This window comes from Chlorocebus sabaeus, chromosome 13, assembly GCF_047675955.1.
Source record: "Chlorocebus sabaeus isolate Y175 chromosome 13, mChlSab1.0.hap1, whole genome shotgun sequence".
NCBI classification, from domain to species: domain Eukaryota; kingdom Metazoa; phylum Chordata; class Mammalia; order Primates; family Cercopithecidae; genus Chlorocebus; species Chlorocebus sabaeus.
In genome coordinates this window covers 41881015-41901008 of record NC_132916.1, presented here as the reverse complement: position 1 = coordinate 41901008, position 19994 = coordinate 41881015, and the positions used below count along the sequence as shown (strand labels likewise).

General features: G+C 36.1%; 1 protein-coding gene across 1 annotated transcript in view; it reads right to left on the bottom strand.

Annotated features, from left to right (window-relative positions):
* Window positions 1–1475: 1475 nt before the first annotated feature.
* NUS1 (NUS1 dehydrodolichyl diphosphate synthase subunit) overlaps window positions 1476–19994 on the bottom strand; it is a 32293-nt gene continuing 13774 nt past the window's right edge. Inside the window, exons 2-5 of the mRNA XM_008007227.3 lie at window positions 16584–16709; window positions 15572–15721; window positions 6105–6204; window positions 1476–3055 (exon numbers count right to left, since the gene is read on the bottom strand). Coding sequence (XP_008005418.1) covers window positions 2965–3055; window positions 6105–6204; window positions 15572–15721; window positions 16584–16709 — 467 coding nt within the window. The 3' untranslated portion in view covers window positions 1476–2964. The remainder of the gene's footprint in view (window positions 3056–6104; window positions 6205–15571; window positions 15722–16583; window positions 16710–19994) is intronic.

Here is a 19994-nt window from a genome sequence, read left to right as displayed (position 1 = left end):
TAATTACTGTGGAATTTTGACAACTCTAGCAACGGCAAAGCTGAATTTATTTCACTATTATCTATCAAAAAGCAAGTAACATTGTAAGATTTCAAATGTTTAACCCGGTAAAAGTGAGAATATATTTCAATCAAGAGCATACCATCTAAAAAAAACAGTATTGCTATCTAGTCATATGCATTTCTTATTACATTTTTGCAGCCCCTAAGTGTTCAGAATAAATGGAGCATTCACATAATACTATAGTCAAAGAAAAGAGTATATTCTTTTATTGGATTTTGTTCATACATGTTAAGTTTCAACTTTCAATAATAAAATTCAATAAATTTGATTCCTTAATCATAAAAACTTGCTTTACACATTATTTACATGTTGTCAAAGTCCATACAAAACATCACAAGGATTTGATTGACTCTATGCATGGTACCATCACACAGGAGGAGGAGGGAGCTAATCCAGTAACATACATTCAAAGATTAAATTGTAGATATGCACAGTGTATTTGGCACTGTTCATTAATATTATAACACCTTCCTCTCAAAGACAGGCATTCTTAAGCGTTAGTCACGATATACTAGAATTTGCTATTCACATTAAAACCACCTTTTAAACTTTGTAACAGTAACCGATTATTACAGTTTTAAGAAACAAAACACAATGAGAACTGGGAATGGAATTCAAATCCTCCAACTTCTTGCTATGCTCCAAGCTGCCATTCATAAAACAGGTTTAAATTTGGTAATTTTTCCATTGTGGGGAGTGTCAACAAGAAACTATTTAAAGACAGTATTTTCCAATATAAATAAAGACACATACTTTTGTTTAAAATTACCAGTTCTTCTTGGGAGTGCAAAGGGAGGCTTGATGATGTACAACTTGTGATGCTTTTGGCAGGAATTATAGAACAAACAATGCCATTCAAGTTGTGGAGATTGTACTAGCAGGTGAACTCATAAAGAGAAGGTTCTGGAATGACTACATCTGAAAACAGAATCTTAGTAGTTTGTACTTGGCCTCCTCTTAGAACTTCAAGAGACTCAAATCATAGGCTACAAATGTACTTTCAAGTATATACTTATGAATGGAAGGAGAAAATAAAAGCATGAAAAATGCAAATATTAAACCTTTAGTGGCTTGGGCTATATTCCAGTAGGTAATTTGACTAACTTCACTTTAACAAAGATTAAATCCCTTCATTTTAATCAGGTCCATTAAATTTCATTCATTAAAGCTATACATACTCCAGAATGTTTTTATAAGACATTTATACCTATCATGTTTACAAAAGGCATAAATTCAGTCTTAAGCTGCATTACAAATGCCTCAATATAACATAATCACAGTATAAGGAATCAGAAATTCTCTGATTAGATATGCTGTAGCTTCACACAAAACTCTCAGTAATAAATTAAAACAAAAAAGTCGTACAATGTATAATGGATTATGCAGTGCAAAGTAACGTCACTGGACCAAAATTTAGTTTAATCATTTTTATTTCAAGTGTATTTAAAAAATCATAAATGGGGTTTCATAATCCAAAGTTAAAACATTTATTCTTCATAGCTTCAGAATTTGACAAGCAACTGTAGACCATCCTTTCCAAATCCAGTCTTCTTTGCTATTTTCCAAACTTCTGAGATCTAGTATTAAACTGCTCCATTCTAAATGTACAGTTTTAGATAAGTATTGTACACTTGTTGATAAGGGTTTTCTGAAAACAGTCTATCAAATATCAAGAATGGTTTCTATCTAAGAATCAGCAGTAAGGGAAGAAATATTAAACGCCTATCAAGAAATCAATTATTCATTTTAAAAATAACAGAACCAGTGCTGCTCTCTGTCATAAAAGAGAACATGTAAAATGTATTTTTATAGACTTTGGTAATATTTTATTCCCCACAGAGGCCTTCAATCTTACTTAAAGATATTTTACACACAGTAACCACCAGGATTTACTGAGTAAAAATCTCAGTTATTAACCATGCCCCTAAAATGTGCTATTCCAAAGAGGAACAGGTTACTTTTGAGGAAAAAAGCTGCCTTGGTAACTTCCCTCAAATGTTTATTTAAAAAAAAATAGTTGATGGAAATATTTTTTAAACCAACTTTGGGTATAATATGGCATACTGCCCATCAAACAAAAAAGGAAATCAAAACTTTCTTTCCATTTATAGTTAGTGTTCCACCTTTACTATCAAGATTACAACTTATTGACCTTTTATGCTTGTTTGGTTTTTTTGACTGCCTAATCCAATATTTAAATTTTTAAAAGTCTGCATTTCAATGTGGTAAGAGTTATTTTTCAAATAATCTTCATAACCCAGAATACAGACACCAGAGCAATACTCTCAAGTCATACTTTTGACTACAATTAAGAGATGAAAATGGACGGATATCTGAAGACAGATATTTCCTCTGCTCTGAACGTGAGCAAGCTTTTAACATGTGAGCAACACAGAACTCCACTCCTCTGGAGCTCCTTTCAACTCAGAATGCTTCCGTTCAGTAAGTCAATATATTATTCTTAAAAATTAAAGTTTGGTCACTAAGAAGGACTGAACAAAAATTATTCCCCTCCCGCCAAACACAACCAGAACAGTTCTAATCAGGCCCTTTGCTCCCCACAAAAATAGGGAAGTAGCTGGGCTGAAGACTTTAAGTGTGACATTTCAGTTCCTAAAACATTGCTGCTATTTGCTCAAAGTTGTAGGTCTATGTATTTCCTTCTCCAATACGTCCCCATTTATAAGTTTATTTCCATACATACAAACGTGCACATGTGTGCACGTGCACACGCACACACACACACTCACTCTCAAGTAAGACACTTTTTTGTGTTTGTTGATAAATTATGAGGATTATGAACTAGGTGTGTACAGGGTTTCATAGGTGCTTTGTAAACATCAGAGTCGCTTGGGTCCTTTCCTCCATAAGCCTCAAATCAAATTATGCAACCAATGACCACTACTTTCCCAGACGCTGTTCACAGGCTGCATACTGACGAAGGGCAGAGAAAAAGTCCTCATAACTGATGTTTAGGTGGGAAGGCAAAGAGCTGAAAAGAAAATACAGGGGGGAAAAAAGCAATTAGATATACACTGTATGTAATGTAGGGGGGAACCAGAAGATAAGGAACAAAAAGAAGTTAAGAATAGAATACACCAAATTATCCTCCACCAGACAGCACCATGACAAGCACAAAAAATGTCTTAATCATAATATGGAGACTAAAAGGGTGGGACCCTGACAGAACAGACTGGGAAATAGCAGAGAGCCTCTGAGGCACTGAGGGGTAGTGGTCACTGTTTATTGACGAGTGTTCATGGAAGATAGGTATTCCCTCTGCTCTGAGGGTAAATTATAAGCAGAATATGCCAAACGATTTCTACTAAGATTGTTCAGCTCGTTGTGAAAGAGTTCAAGTAAAAAATTAATATGCCATGCTTAACATTGGGCAGGGCTACACAGCATCCAAACGTGATGAAATATTGTAGCCATGTTGTGAGCAACCTATAAATCAACACTTATCTCCACCATTTCCAATTACTCAAGGGCAATTACAGTGTGAAAACAAGCACTTTAAAGATAGACTGAATACACGATCAGAGGGTTCCCTTTTATATATTATAAGTAACTATTAATTTTCAATAAGTAACATGAAAAACATCTGTAATTTATGTAGCTTTATAATGTGGGAATTCCAAATATAATCTGGGAATTCCAAATAGTATCAGGATCAAACACCTGGTCAGAACAGAAGAGTCACAGAGTCCCATAGTCACATGCACCACAAAAAAAGAGTGAACAAACCTACCTTGAAAGGACTCCTGCCTGACTTTAGCTATACTTTTCTTTTTCCTTCCTCTGACTGCCAGAAATTCTGAAACAAGTCACCCACTTCTAACTCCTCATCATCTCTTATTAATCTCTGCTATCAACCTTAAGTCTTATTCACGTCTCTGAAATAATATGCTCAAAGAACAAATGTAATGCATTCTTCTTGCTAAAGCTTGCTTCAAACATCCTCAAACTCTCAACTTTCCTAAGTCTTCCTCATCTTACCCCTTCAATCAACCTCATCTCCTACAACTCTTCAATAAACATAGTGCCACTAGCCCTCAATGCCTCAGAAGCTCTGTTGCTATTTCTCAGTCTGTTCTGTCAGAACCCCACCATTCCCTTCTCTGTATTAACACATTTTCCCTGCCATCACAGTGCTCAGTCTCGTAAAGGGTACACAAATACAAAGCAAACCTCAGTATAATGTGATATAGCTATCACAGACATGTACATAGGTCAAAGGAAGAGCCTGTTATGTGCTTCATATCTTGTCCATTATCAGATTTAAATTCTCAGCTCCAAATTAACATGCCCTTTGTACAAATACAGAGAAGTTTAAGTAACTTTCCAAAGTCACATTATTGAGCTGCATAGTCAAGATTCAAACCAAAATCCTTCTGTTCTTCCCTCCAGACCACTCCCAACTGTCCACGGCATCACTGCTGTCATACTTGGAGACCACCTGAAATGACTTGAAAACCCTTGGAGAAAACCAGGTAAGAGAAACATACTCCCACCATAAAGAAACTCTGAGTCTGGAGACGTGGGTTCTAACTCACTTTGTGACAAGCTTGAACAATGTCTCTTCCCTATTTTCCTTACCTATAAAATGAGAAGGTAGGACCAGATGATTTAGCGTCCTTTCCAACTCTAACATGCTGCATGTCCTCTCCTCTTTTTGAAACTCTGTCCCTCCTGCCCGCAAGCTTAAAGGACCCCTTTGTACACTCTGGAGAGATACTCTGTATTCTCATAGGTTCAACTACTTCCTAGGTTATCATGATCCCCAAACATACATCTTTAGCCTTGACTTCTCACTCAAGCATCAATTCTACATCGTTATCTGTCCTACACTAAGCATATCCATCCAAATAGACTATAGCCTCAAAATCATCTGCATCTTCCCTTCAAAACTGAATATTCCCTTTACTTTCTGGTTTCCTCTCAATAATATCGTTATCACTTAGTCACTTAAGCTTAAAAACTTAGGAGTCATTTCATCTCTTCTCTAATTTTATCACAATTAGTAAAGTGCTAGGCCTGCAATTATACTTGGTAAATACTTGTCATGAGAGAGAGAATTTGTAGTATTCTCCAAGACCCAGCATTTAAATATATTTTAAGGCTACTACGTCTCTCCTTTATTCTAAATTAGGGGTCAGCAAATACAGCCTAGGAAACTGATACTTGTTTTTGTAAATAAAGTTTTATCAGAACACGGTCACAACACTTGTTCACATATCATCCTTGGTTGTTTAGCTATAGCAGCAGAGTTGCATAGCTGCAATAGAGAGGAGCAGTTGCAAGTGACTGTACAGCCTGAAAAGCCTAAAATATTTACTATCTGGCCCTTCATAGAAAGTTTGCCTAAACTGTTCTAAATAAGCAATTTCACTCTCTTCAATATATTTTCCCTTAAATTATAGTTATGGCCTCCTCACTTGTCTTTTTAATCTCATCCTTTCCCAAATCCAATCCACTCTAGTGCATAAGCTACTAAACAAACTTTCCAAAATCACCATTCCCACATAATATACAGGCTCAACAGGTTTCGTATTGTCTGCCTACCACTATAAACATTCCTTATGCTGGCATTTAAAGATTTCTGAACCTTGACACCTCTGAACTATATGATTTCATCTCATGCTACTGCCTAACACTGTCCGCTCTGGTGTGGCTAGTTTCTTATTTCTTTAAAACACGCCCCAGGTTTTCTTTTTTCCCCTCTTCTCGCCTCTCCTCTAAATATGAAAACTGTACCCATTTTATATATCCGTGGATCAAGCCACACCCTTTACAATGATGTCTCACTCCCGATCTCCTAAGGTAATTAGTGGCAATACCAAACATCTGCACAACTATACACTCTCTTGTGTCTAACTCATTTATGTATGACTTTATTTTACCTGTGACACTGTGAAATAACTGACGTAAAAGGTCCAGTATTATAATTCTTTGGAATTCCCCACCAGATCTAGTATAGTGCTGAGCTCAAGAAACACTTGCTGAATCTAAACAAAGTCAGTTCACTTTTAATTACTTACACAATCTCAGTCAATCTGATGTGCCAGGGAAGAAAGCCTAATGTGCTGTCCACAGGACCAAACTTCAATACTAAATCAGGATCAGGACAACCATTTGAACCTTGGAAATAAAGAAATACACATGAACTTAACATGCACTGCACCCACACGCACACACACAGAAACACACAGATCAAGGGCAAAATGTATTAATCAAATTGGTTTCTTCAGGTATGTCTCCATGCCCCACCCCCAACTCTCTAATACATACTTTAATATCTATGCTCATTCCAAATGTGGAAGTTTTCTCAAAAGTCTATTTAACTGGATTGATTACCTGGTAAGGGTAACCCAACTCCCACACTACACCCAACAGGTGCCCCCCAAAATCACATGAATCTTTTAAGACTCAACGTAGATGTTTTCTTGGAATCCTGGGAAAGGTACTACAGCTCTAAGGGCGTGACTGCTTGATTCTGGCCACAGAATCGAATAACTTCAGAGACGAAAAGGAAATTTAAAAAGTATCTCTTCTCCTTCCTTCCCTCATGTATCTCATTTTACAGCTATGAACCCAAAAAGACCAACTCCTAGCTATATACTACAAACGTCTTCAGTGCTCCCTAGAGCCGGAGCAGCCTCAGAGAGCAAAAGGAGACCAAGCATCTGCCTCAACAAGGGCAAGGTCAATTTTTATCTCTTTCATGAACTGGTTTCCATATGAGACCTGACTTGGGGAAAAAAAGGATAAGGGTATTTCAATAGCTTAAAAATAAAGTTTGAAGAGTATAGAAAAAAGATACTATAATTTTAAGGTTCCAATAGTTAATATCCTCAGTTCTGCCACTAACTTATCTGCTATACAATCTTTCCAGTGCCAAATTCCTTCATTTGTCAAATAAGGAAACTGGATTAGGTGGTCCTGTCCAGAAGCAATATTGAAAAAATTACTTTCGTAACAAAGTCCTTTTAAAAGTCCATACTGGTAGAGTGAATGGGCCAAGCAGAAGAACACACATTCCTGTATCACCTAAAAAGCAATAAATTATCTTCCATAAAAAAAGACAAGAAGGAACTGCAAACCAATAGTGATGTAAAGAGGGTGGCAAATCTTCTCTATAAAAAACATGTTAAATTGGAAAAAACCAACCATTCAAGAACACTAGATACTGACCAAAGGCGGACAATTATTCTTTAAAAAAACAAAGCAAAACAAAAAGCTAGTTTTCAGTAAGAATGGCAAAGGTCTACGGCCTTCTTGCCTGGGACTGCTCCCAAAGTCCACCCCAATCAACTGGAGGGAACTTACATTTTACCAGTATATCTCTGACAGAAAAATTAGATGATTTGCTACTTGCTGTCAAAAGATATGGACTCAATTTGGAACTGGAGGGTGTAGGCAAGAAGGAAAAGGAACAATGAAAATCCATGGTTTGACAGTTAAGGGTGGGAAATTCAAAAGAGAACAAATAGGAAAACACACAGCTTTACTTGCCTGAGGTTGTAGCCCCAGTTAGTACAATGGAAAGAAATTTAACAGTGAGATCCAGGAAATAAGGGCTCAGATAAACTCTCACATATCCATGGCCGACTGGGAAATAACATACATACTAGGAGGGGAAGCAGGGTAGGGGACAGGGCAGGAAGAAAGTTCAGTGAAAATCAAAAGCCAAGGAAACTTGAGAACTAGTGGCAACTTTAAATTCAGTTTCCAATACCAGAAATCATGGAAGCCTTACAAATGTAAGGTATCTAAGCATAACCAGTGTGGAAATCACTGGCTAACCACTAAGCTACATAGACATAAGCCGGACTAAGAAATACAATAAAAAAATAACCTGAGCAGAGACAGCAGGAGTAATCTTTATTTATAGACAATATGATCCTGTATTTAGAAAATCCTAAGTCTCTATGAAAAGAGCTACTAGAACTATTAGGTGAACTTGTATCTTAGCAAGGTTGCAGGATACAAAATCAGTATTAAAAAACAAGTGTATTTCTAAGTATTAACAAACAACCTGAAAATTAAGAAAATAATTCCATTAACAACAGCATCAAAAAGAATAAAATACCTAGGAGTAAATTTAACAAAAGTAGTAGAAATTCTATACCCTGAAACTGCAAAATATTATTTAAGAAAATTAGAACCCAGCCAGGTGCGGTGGCTCACGCCTGTAACCCCAGCACTTTGGGAGGCCTAGGCGGGTGGATCACGAGGTCAGGAGATCAAGACCATCCTGGCTAACACGGTGAAACCCCATCTCTACTAAAAATACAAAAAATTAGTCGGGCATGGTGGTCCGCGCCTGTATGTAGTCCCTGCTACTCGGAAGGCTGAGGCAGGAGAATGGCGTGAACCTGGGAGGCGGAGTCTGCAGTGAGCCGAGATCGTGCCACTGCACTCCAGCCTGGGCAATACAGCAAGACTCTGTCTCCAAAAAAAAAAAAAAAAAAGATAATTAGAACCCAAACAAATGGAGAAATACACTATGTTCATGAACTGGAAGACTCAATATTGTTAAGACGGCAACTTTCCCCAAATTGAGCTACAGATTCAACTCAATCCATATCAAAACCCCAGCGGAGTTTTTTTTAATTAAAAAGCCAATCCCAAACTTTGTAGCAAAATGCAAAGGACCCTGAATAGACACAACAACTTTGAAAAAAAAAATATTACTCAATTTTTTTTTTTGTACACAGTAGCCAGCCTCACTTCCCTCCAGCTCACTCCCCCATCACCTTTCCCAGCCTCTAGTAACCATCCTTCTACTCTCTATCTCCATGAGTTCAATTTTTTTAATTTTTAGCTCCCACAGGTGAGAATATGTGATATTTGTCTTTCTGTGACGGGTTTATTTCATTTAACATAATGATCTCCAGTTTCATCTGTGTTGCTGCAAATGACAGGATCTTGTTCTTTTTATGGCTGAATACTACTCTATGGTCCATCTGTACATTTTCTTTATTGATTCATCTGCTGATGGACACTTCAGCTGCTTCCAAATCTTGGCTATTGTGAACAGTGCTGCAATAAACATAGGAGTGCAGATTCTTTTCTTTTTGGTATATACTTAGCAGTGGGATTACTGGATCATATGGTAGCTCAATGTTTAGTTTTTGAGAAACCTCCAAACTGTTCTCCATACTGGTTGTACCAATTTACATTCCCACCAACAGTGTACAAGGATTCCCTTTCTCCACATCCTCATCAGCATTTGTTATTACCTGTTGTTAAAAAAAAAAAAAAAAAGCCATTTTACGATATGTTATTGTAGGTCTAATTTGCATTTCTCCAATGATCAGTGATATTGAGCATCTTTGCATATACCTATTTGCTATCTGTATGTATTCTTTTGAGAAATATCTATTCAGATCTTTTGCCTATTTAGAAAATCAGATTAGATTTTTTTCCTATAGATTTGCTTAAGCTTCTTATGCATTCTCGTTATTAATTCCTTGTCAGATGGGTAGTTTGCAAATATTTTCTCCCATTCTCTGTGTTGTCTCTTCACTTTGCTGTTTCCTTTGCTGTGCAGCAGCTTTTTAACTTGATGTGATCCCATTTGTTCATTTTTGCTTTGGTTGCCTGTGCTTGTAGGGTTTTGGCCCAGTCCAAAGTCCTAAAGAGCTTCCCCCAATGTCTTCTTGTAGTAGTTTCTTAGTTTGAGAGCTTAGATTTAAGTCTTTCATGCATTTTGATTTGATTTTTGTATGTGACAAGAGATAGGGTTCTAGTTTCATTCTTTTGCATATGGATATCCAGTTTTCCCTGCACCATTTATTGAAGATACTGGTTTTCCCCAGAGTACGTTCTGGGCACCTTTGTCAAAAAATGAGTTCACTGGAGATGTATGCATTTGTCTCTAGATTGTGTATTCTCTGCCATTAGTCTGTGTTTGTTTTTATGCCAGTGCCATGCTGTTTTGGTAACTATCAGTATGGCTCTGTAGCATAACTGGAAGTCTGGTAACGTGATTCCTCCAGTTTTGTTCTTTTTGCTCAGAACAGCTTTGGCTATTCTGGGTCTTTTTGTGATTTCATACAAATTTTCGGATTGTTTTTTCTAGTTCTGTGAAGAATGTCATTGCTATTTTGATAGAAGTTGCAATGACTGCAGATTGCTTTGGGGAGTATGGACATTTTAACAATATTTATTCTTCTTCCAATCCATGAACAGAAAATAGGCTTACATTTTTTGGCCGCTGTCCTTAATTTCTCTCATCAATGTTTCACAGTATTCACTGTAGAGATCTTTCACTTCTTCGGTTAATTCCTAGATATTTAATTTTATTTGTACCTATTGTAAATGGGATTACTTTCTTGGTTTCTTTTTCAGATTGTTCACTATTGACATCTAGAAATGCTCCTGATTTTTGTACATTGGTTTTGTATCCTGCAACTTTACTGAATGTGTTTATCTGTTCTAATAGTTGTTTGGTGGAATCTTTAGGTTTTTCCAAATTTGAGATCAGATCATCTGCAAAGAAAGACTTCTTCCTTTCCAATCTGGATACCTTTTCCTTCTTTTTCTGGTCTGATTGCTCTAGCTAGGACCTCCAGTACTATGCTAAATAACAGTGGTGAAAGTGGGCATCCTTGTGTTCCAGATTTAGGAGGAAAGGCTTTCAGTTTTTCCCCATTCAGAAAGATAGTAGCTATGGGTCCATCATATATGGCTTTTATTAAGTTGTAGTATGTTCCTTCTATAGCCAGATTTTTATGGGTTTTATCATCAAGTGTTTAATGTTATCAAATGCTTCTTCAGTATCAATTGAAATGATCGTGATCTTTATCTTTCATATTGTTGATATATCATATTCATTGATTTGTGTATCTTCAACCATCCTTGCATCCCTGGGATAAATCCCACCTGGTCATGATCTTTTTAATATATTGTTGAATTTAGTTTGCCATTATTTTGTGGAGGATTTCTTCATGAACACTTATCAGTGATACTGGCTTGTAGTTTTCTTTTTTTGATGTGTCTCTGTCTGGTTTGGGTAACATGGCAATACTAGCTTCATAGAACGAATTTGAGAGCATTCCCTCCTTTCTATTGTGCAGAACAGTTTGAGTAGAATTGGTATTAGTTCTTCTTTAAATGTTTGGTAGAATCCAGCAATGAAGCCATCAAGTCCTGAGCTTTCCATTGCTCTAAAACTTTTTATTACTTCAGCTTCAATCTCATCACTTATTATTGGTCTCTTTGGGATTTGGATTTCTTCATGGTTCAATCTTGGTGGGTTGTATGTGTCTAGGAATTTATCTATTTCTTCTAGTTTTTCCAAGGGGGATTTATTGGCATACAGTTGCTCACAGCAGCCACTAACGATCCTTTGAATTTCTGTAATATCTCCTTTCCATCTCTGATTTTACTTATTTGGATCTTCTGGTTTTTTTCCTTGGTCTAACTAAAGATTTCTCAATTTTATCTTTTCTAAAACACCACCAATTTTTTGATCTTTTGTATATACTTTTTCATTTCAAATTCATTCATTTCTGCTCTGATTTTTAAAGTTTTCTGTTAGTACTGCTTTGCTGCATCCCATACATTTTGGTATGTTGTATTTTTATTATCACTTGTCTCAATAAATTTTTCAATTTCCTTCTTAATTTCTTCAGTTACCCACTGGTAATCCAGGAGCATATTGATATAGTTTCCATGTGTTTGTATAGTTTCCAAAATTCCTCGTTATTGATTTCTAGTTTTATTCCATTGTGGTCGGAGAAGATGTTTGATATTATTTCAAATTTTGTGAATGTTTTAGACTTGTTTTGTGGCTTAACATATGGTCTCTCCTTGCGAATGTTTCATGTCCGGACAAGCAGAATGTATATTCTGCAGCCACTGGATAAAATGTTCTGTAAATATCTATTAGATCCATTTGGTCTACAGTGCAGATTAAGTTCAATGTTTCTTTGTTGATTTTCTGTCTTTATCTATCCAGTGTTGAAAGTGCAGTGTTAAAGTCTCCAGCTATTATTGTATTGGGGTCTATCTCTCTCTCTTTAGCTCTATTAATATTGGCTTTATATATCTGGGTTCTCAATGTTGGGTGCATATGTATGTACAATTGTTATATCCTCTTGCTAAAATGACCCCTTTATCACTAGATAGTGAACTTCTTTGTCTCAGAGTTTTTGTCTTGAAATATCTCTTCTCTGATATAAGTATAACTCCTGCTTTTTGGGTTTCCATTGGCATAAAATATCTTTTTCCATCCCTTTATTTTCAGTCTGTATATGTCTTTATAGGTGAGGTATGTTTCTGGTAGGCAACAGATCATTGGGTCTTGTTTTTTATCCATCCGCCCACTGTATGTCTTTTGAAGAGTTTAATCTACTTACATTCAATGTTATTATTGATAAAGACTTGCTCCTGCCATTTTGTTATTTGTTTTCTGGTTGTTTTGTGGTCTTCTCTTCCTTCTTTACTTCCTTCCTGTCCTCCTTCTAGGGAAGGTGATTTTCTCTGGTGGTATGACTTAATTTCTTGCTTTTTATTTTTTGTGTATCTCTTTTAAGTGTTTTGATTGGAGGTTACCATGAGGCTTTCAAATACCAGCTTATAACCCATTATTTTAAGCTGATAACAATACTGCTTGTATAAACAAATAAGCAAAAAGAAAACTAATAAAAACTGTACACTTTACATTCATCTCCCCATTTTAAAACTTTCTGTTGTTTTTATTTGTATCTTATTGTACTGTCTTATGTCTTGAAAAGTTGTTTTAGTTATTATTATTGACTGGGTCATCAGGGTCTTTTTATTTGACAGTAGTTTTATATACCAGTTACAGTTCTGTAATATTCTGTGTACTTAACTATCACCAGTGAGAGTTGTACCTTCAGATGATTTATTGCTCATTAACATCTTTTCCTTTCTGATTAAAGAATTCCCCTCAGCATTTCTTGCAGGGCAGGTGTGGTGCTGATAAAATCTCTTGGCTTTGTTTGTCTGGGAAAGTCTATTTCTTCTTCATGTTTGAAGGATATTTTCACTGGGCATACTATTATTCTAGGGTAAAAGTTTCTTTCCTTCAGCACTTTTTAAAATACGTTATGCCACTCTCCCAGTCTGTAAGGTTTCTACTGAAAAGTCTGCTGCCAGATATATGGAACCTCTATTGTATGTTGTTTCTTTTCTCTTGTTACTTTTAGAATCCTTTTTTTTTTTTTAATCCTTGACCTTTGGGAATTTGATTATTAAATGCCTTGAAGCAGTCATCTTTCGGTTAAATCTGCTTGGTGTTCTATAATCTTCTTGTAGTTGAATGCTGACATTTTTCTCTAGGTTTGGGACGTTCTCTAAGTTTGAATAAACTTTGTACCCCATCTTTCTCTATCTCCTCTTTAAGGCCAATAACTCAGATTTGCCCTCAAGAGGCTTTTTCCTAGATTTTTAAGTGTGCTTCACTCTTTTGTCTCCTCTGTGTATTTGTAAATAGTTTATCTTCAAGTTTGTAACTTTCTTCTGCTTGATCAATTCTGCTGTTGAGACTCTGATGCATTCTCAGTATGTCAACTGCATTTTCAACTCCAGAATTTCTGCTTGATTCTTTTTAATTATTTCACTTTCTTTGTTAAATTTATCTGATAGAATTCTGACTTTCTGAATTCTTGAAAACACACAAACATCCACACAAAAACTTGTACACAAATGGTCATACGGCATTATTCAAAAACTGGAAACAAACCAAATATGCATTAACCGATGAATGCATGAGCAAAATGTAGTATATCTAGAAAATACTACTCACCAATAAAAAATAATGAATGACTAATGTATTTTACATAGATGAACCTCAAAAATATTACAGTAAGTAAACAAAGCAAGACATAAAAGACTATATATTGTATGACTCCTTTTATATAAAATTCATAGAAAAAGCAACAGCATAGTCAGAAGCCAGACCAGTGGTTGCTGGTTTAGGGGGCAGGAGTGGGGACTAAAAGCAGTCACAAAGGAACTTTGGGGGTGATGGTATTCAGAATGCTTGCTTCTGTCAAATTAATGAGTTAAGAATTGTGTACATTTTCATGTACCCTAAGCCTACAATGCCTGCAGGCAACACCTGGGCTTAATAAACATTAGCGCTTTCCCATGGACTACCTGAAGGTCATCTTTGGATCTCCATCAACTTTTAGAATGTCCTTAAGAAATTACTCTCTTATTAGGACCTCATACGGTGCAGGAAACAGTCAACATCCCAGTAACATCTGAGCAGAGAGCTCTCATAATAGTGTACTACTAACTGAGCCTGAATATAATTAGGCAATGACAGAGAATACAAAGAGTAGGGTAGGAAACGAGTAGTCAACAAAAGTAGGAAGTTAGCGAAACCAAGAAGCGGGATATGGACTCTGCTCTGTGATGGACACATGTCAAAATGGAAGAAACAAAGAATGGAGAGTTAAGTAAATAAGTAAGTTAGATAGAAAATGCATTTCTTTTTCTTTTTTTCTTTTTCTGAGACAGGGTCTCACTCCGTCACCCAGGCTAGAGTGTACTGATGCGATCTTGGCTCACTGCAACTTCTACCTCTTGAACTCAAAGTATACTACTGCTTCAGCCTCCTGAGTAGTTGGGACCACAGGCATGAGCCACCATGCCTGGCTAATTTTTTATTTTTTGTAGAGATGGGGTTTTGCTATGTTGCCCAGGTTGGTCTCAAACTCCTGTGCTCAAGCGATGCACCTGCCTCAGCCTCCCAAAGTGCTGGGATTACAAGTGTGAGCCACCCCATCCAGCCTGAAAATGCATGATTAATAAGTAAATGGATATTCTAAGTAATAAAAAACGAATGAATGTCTAAAACTGTATGTCTATAGAAACTATTAATGAACATGAATCTACTAGAGAGACTGTCTTTCTTCAAAAGGATCAAGGCTAATGCTAGTAAGCAAGAAGGACCATGATGGTAAGGCAAAAAGGTCCTAGAGGGAATTCTCTAGAGAGAATAAGCAAACCAAAAGCTTTTTTAAACAGTTGAAGAAAAAAAGTTATATTTGGTATAACATGACAAATACAGTTGTATATTTGGTATAGCATAATAGAAAGAATAATTAAAAAGGAATCACGGTAACAGTAAGATTATAGGTTATATTCCTGGGATCACCTCATAAAAAGATTAAGTTCAAAGTTAAGGGAAAGTTCAAACTAAAAAGAAAGGGGAAGAGGGAGAGGAAGGCTAACAAGCAGAAGTCCTATTTTCAAGAATAGTCATCACTACAAAAAAGATCCTCAGAGGTCGTCCCCTTTACCATTAAATCCTCATGCAAGTGAGTGGCTACAAATCTCATTGTCTCGAAACCATTTTCACATAGGTCTTTAAATTTCAGAAATTTAACAGGTATAGCAACTAAAAGAATCAGGCTTTATAGTGTGAAAGAAACAAATATTTCCTTTCATACTATATCCTTCTGTGACAAAACTAAACACACACCACATACATATACACATATATGTATATATATAAAAAACTTACTAAGTAAACTGCCTAACATATCTACATCCAAATCTGTGGGTCTCTTTTGCTTCTGGGCTACTAACTGGCAAAAGTCCTGAGCAGCTCTCACAATATCTGCTTTTCCATCTTCCGGGGACAGCACCTTCACTGCCAAATGGCAATTTAAAACTGGAAGAAAAAACAATGTATTTTAAAAACACTCTCTTACAAGTCTATTTCAAAATCAGTTTTAAGAAATATACGGTTTAGGCCAAAATAAACATACAGTTCTTACAGTAAACAAGAATTGTTTAAGCCCTTCAATTTCAATATCAAAACATGCTTAGCTATTCTCCTCTGAAAGGATCTATGCACCCCAAATCACGTCCATGTATAAATTTATACACTGCCTTCTTTTCAAAGTGTTCAGAATGACTATGTATTGTGACTACATCCTCTAGAAAACAGAAGCTTTACAGGCTAGCTAACAAATTTTCATGCATCTAAAATTTCCTCTATAATTGCAATACAGTTAGCAGTAACACAGAATAAAAGAAAAAATAAAGACTAAGAAAAAACTGTTACAGTAGAATATGCATTGCCTATAGCATACACACCTTTTATCAATTCTACTTCTATAGGAGCTATCTTACAACTGATAGGGATTCTCAGATAACACTGCAAAATTCTTATCTATAGACACGCAAATTCTTTCTTGTCCAGCAAAGATTCAATTTCTTCCCTCATGCCATAGAACAACCAGTTGTACCTCTATTTATATATTCATTTCAATATCCCTACAAATGTGTCCATTTTATGGATTTTCTGTGGAACCAGTTAAAAAATTTGCCTGGTTAAATAAAATCCTCACAATGTGTTCACTTTTTACCAAGATTAAGATGGGAAAGTCTAAATCTGATGATTAAAGATGTTAACAATAAAGACTAAGAGAGCAACGTGAATGAATAAATGACAGAGTAACAGAAATTGCCATGAAACATGAAACACACATCTTCCTATGTCACATGTTCAATTATACACTCATGCTTACCTTGATCATCTTTGTCATTACTATTTGCAAATTCTGGTGAGTATTTTGAACAATCTAGGCCCAGAAGTTCTTGCTGTTGTTTTAAAATTTCATCCATCAATCTGGAATTATTTCTTTTGAAAATACCTTTAAAAAAGAAAAAGGCAAGTAAAACGCAACTAGGTTAATTTTTCCTCTTCAAGTGAATGCTTGCTGTGAAAACAACACTAGATCCAGTACTGAACAAATGTCAAGCAAAGCTGTAATGACTAGTCCTAAACTAGAATCTAAAAGGAAAATACGACAACAAAACTTTGTTAATACAAGAGTCTGCCTTCCAGGAAAAAAAAGAACAGAAGAACTACTTAAGTAGTGGCATGTGAATATGACAGAAATTTAGACTTAGAAAGGACTTTTAAGAGATCACTTACTTAAAATCTTTGTGGATTCAGAAACTGAGGCCTTTAAGAACTCTTTAAGGTTCTTCTCCAAGAAATTATAAATTGCAGCAGGGGTCTACAGCCTGTTGTGTTCCTCACTCACAGTCTAATGTACCTTTTCTGCAGATTTACTACTTGTATTAAATACTATTGCTTCAATTTGATTAGTTTTTTAAATCATAAGAAGAAGTAATATGGATTACATAAAAAGTAGAGAACAGAAAAAGTAACAATTTAGTAAATTAAAACAAAGCACAGAAATAAAATACATAAAATATATGGTCCTCTATGCAGGGAAAAGTTAACACTGTTAACTACTGTCATGTTATTGAGAAAGACAAAGGAACTGTGTGACATACATTTAATGTAAAACTAGTAAGAGCTCAAACTAAAAAAAGGAACAAGTCGTTGACAATTTGCTGAGGCAGCTTTCTAGTGGCCATTGCCTTTTTAATCTTTATCAAATGTTCCTACACTGTACTCTCAGTCAGGCCTGACTTTAAAGTAGTTCAGCAAAATAACTGGGAGAGAGAACACAGGTTAATATACACACACACACATATATATAAAGCTGCTTAAATCTTTTCCTTCAAACCAGTTCTCTTTGTAGAATTTCCAGCTTTTATGTGTGTGTGTGTGTGTGTGTGTGTGTGTGTGTATTTATATGGCACAGAACCTGCTGAATATACTGTATACAAATGCCAAGCCAGAAGTATACGTGTAACAGTACTTATAAAAGTAGTCTCCTTTGGTGAGGAAGGCTTTATAAAATAAGATGAGCTGAGATGAACTCAGAAGGTTAAACAGAAGAATACCAGGTGGGAAAAAACGCTTAAGAAAAAGCATGAGTTTGGAATGTTAAAAAAACAGACCAATGCTGCTGATGCAAAGGATATGAAAAAACTGGTAAGAGGACAGTCCTAGTTTTTATCTCATTCTGCCTGCCAAATGGATAAGCAACAGTTTCTGAGCAATATGGAAATACATAAAAATTTATATCTTTACAAGAATTAATCTGGCAACCACATATAGAAGGGCAAGCAGCAGACTACTGTATTAGTCCATACATAATTTGTTGAGGGGATGAGGGGAAAAAGGATTCATCACAAAGGAAGAATTGAGAGAATATGGTACATGACTGACTTAGAAGTGAATGTAGAAAATTCCATGGCTTTTATCCTAGGTAGCAGAAAATGATACTTTTTTTTTTTTTTGTGAGACAGAGTCTCACTCTGTCGCCCAGACTGGAGTGCAGTGGCGCAATCTCGGCTCACTGCAACCTCCACCTCCTGGGTTCATGCGATTCTCCTGCCTCAGCCTCCTGAGTAGCTGGGACTACAGGCATGCGCCACCATGCCCGGCTAATTTTTTGTATTTTTTTTAGGAGACATGGGATTTCACCGTGTTAGCCAGGATAGTCTTGACCTCCGGACCTCATGATCTGCCCGCCTCGCCTCCCAAAGTGCTGGGATTACAGGCGTGAGCCACCGCACCTGGCCAATAACATTTTTAAAAGTTGAAAATTCAACAAAGAAAAGTGGTTGGAAGGAAAGGATAAATTCGGTTTTAGACAGCTGATGAGGAAGGAAAGGATAAATTCGGTTTTAGACAGCTGATGATAGAAAATTTAGGTGGGGATTACTATAGAAGTGATTAAGAGGGATCATACAGAAGGAGTTCAAGAGAGGTCATATAAGCACCAATGTGAGTAGGGATCTTATCTGTTTTGCTCACCAGGGCCAACCACAGTGTCTGGCACAGAGCAAACAATAAATAAATGTCTGCTGATAGAATATGGGAGCTCAGAAACTGAGACACAGATATACACTTGGGAATCATCCTTCTCAATGTGGGAGAGCCAAACACGCAAGAATCACGATAAGTAAGATTTCAAATATAAGTAGGTATATATAGAGAAAAGTAGAAGACTAAGATGGCACTACATATGAATGCCCACAATTATTATGAAAGTCTAAAATCCTAAGACTCTAAGTGTGGAAATATAAAAGTGAGCATTTTGAAACAGCCATATCCAGAACAAGATTAAGCAAAAAAAAAAAAAAATCACTAAATATTAGCAAAATTTTTAAAGGAAGGTGATTAATATCAGTAGCTATTTGAATGGCAATCTTTAGAACAGTAATACTTGTGGAGTAATGCAGAAGTGTAGGATATAATCATAATCCTCAAATCAATCATAAAATTCACATGTATGATAGAAAAAGTACATATTCCAAAAAGCATATAAAATACATGATGCCGGCTTATAAATTTTACAAGATTTCCAACTATCTACACAAGTTAGACCACACTTTGGTCTGTATTGTATGTATAAATTGTGGAAGCCATATGAATTTCAAAAATTTCTTAATTTAACAATGGCCTGGGTGCCAGTGGCTCTCACCTGTAATCCCAGCACTTTGGGAGGCCAAGGCAGGAGGAACACTTGAGGCCAGGAATTAGAGGCTAACCTGGGCAACATAGCAAGACCTTGTCTCTACAAAAAAAAAAAAGTTTTCAAATTAGCTGGATGTGGTGGCACACGCCCTTAGTCCCAGCTATTCAAGAGGCCTAGGTGGGAGGATTGCTTGAGCCCAGGAGTTCAAGGCTGCAGTGAGCTATGATCATGCCACTGCACTCCAACTTGAGAACAAACAAATGTAAAAATCTCCATAACACTCCAGCCAGGACATGTAAGTTTATTAAAAATAAAATGGTAAATGACTCCCTTTCCCATTAAAAACTAAGATTTATTCATTTTAATAGTGTTGGGTAATACTAGGAAAGCCTGCTTTGTCTATTCACACCACACCAATCCCTTCCTTTTACTCTTTTTAAAAACCTAGCCTTCAGTTCTCACTAATTTGTTCATATTTACCTTAGCCTCCAGATTAAAATGGTAAATCTTTTCAGGAACTCTTGCCCTCTTCAAAGCAATGGATGACAATCTTATCACCAGAATATTCACTACCTCTCCTCAATCTTTATTCTT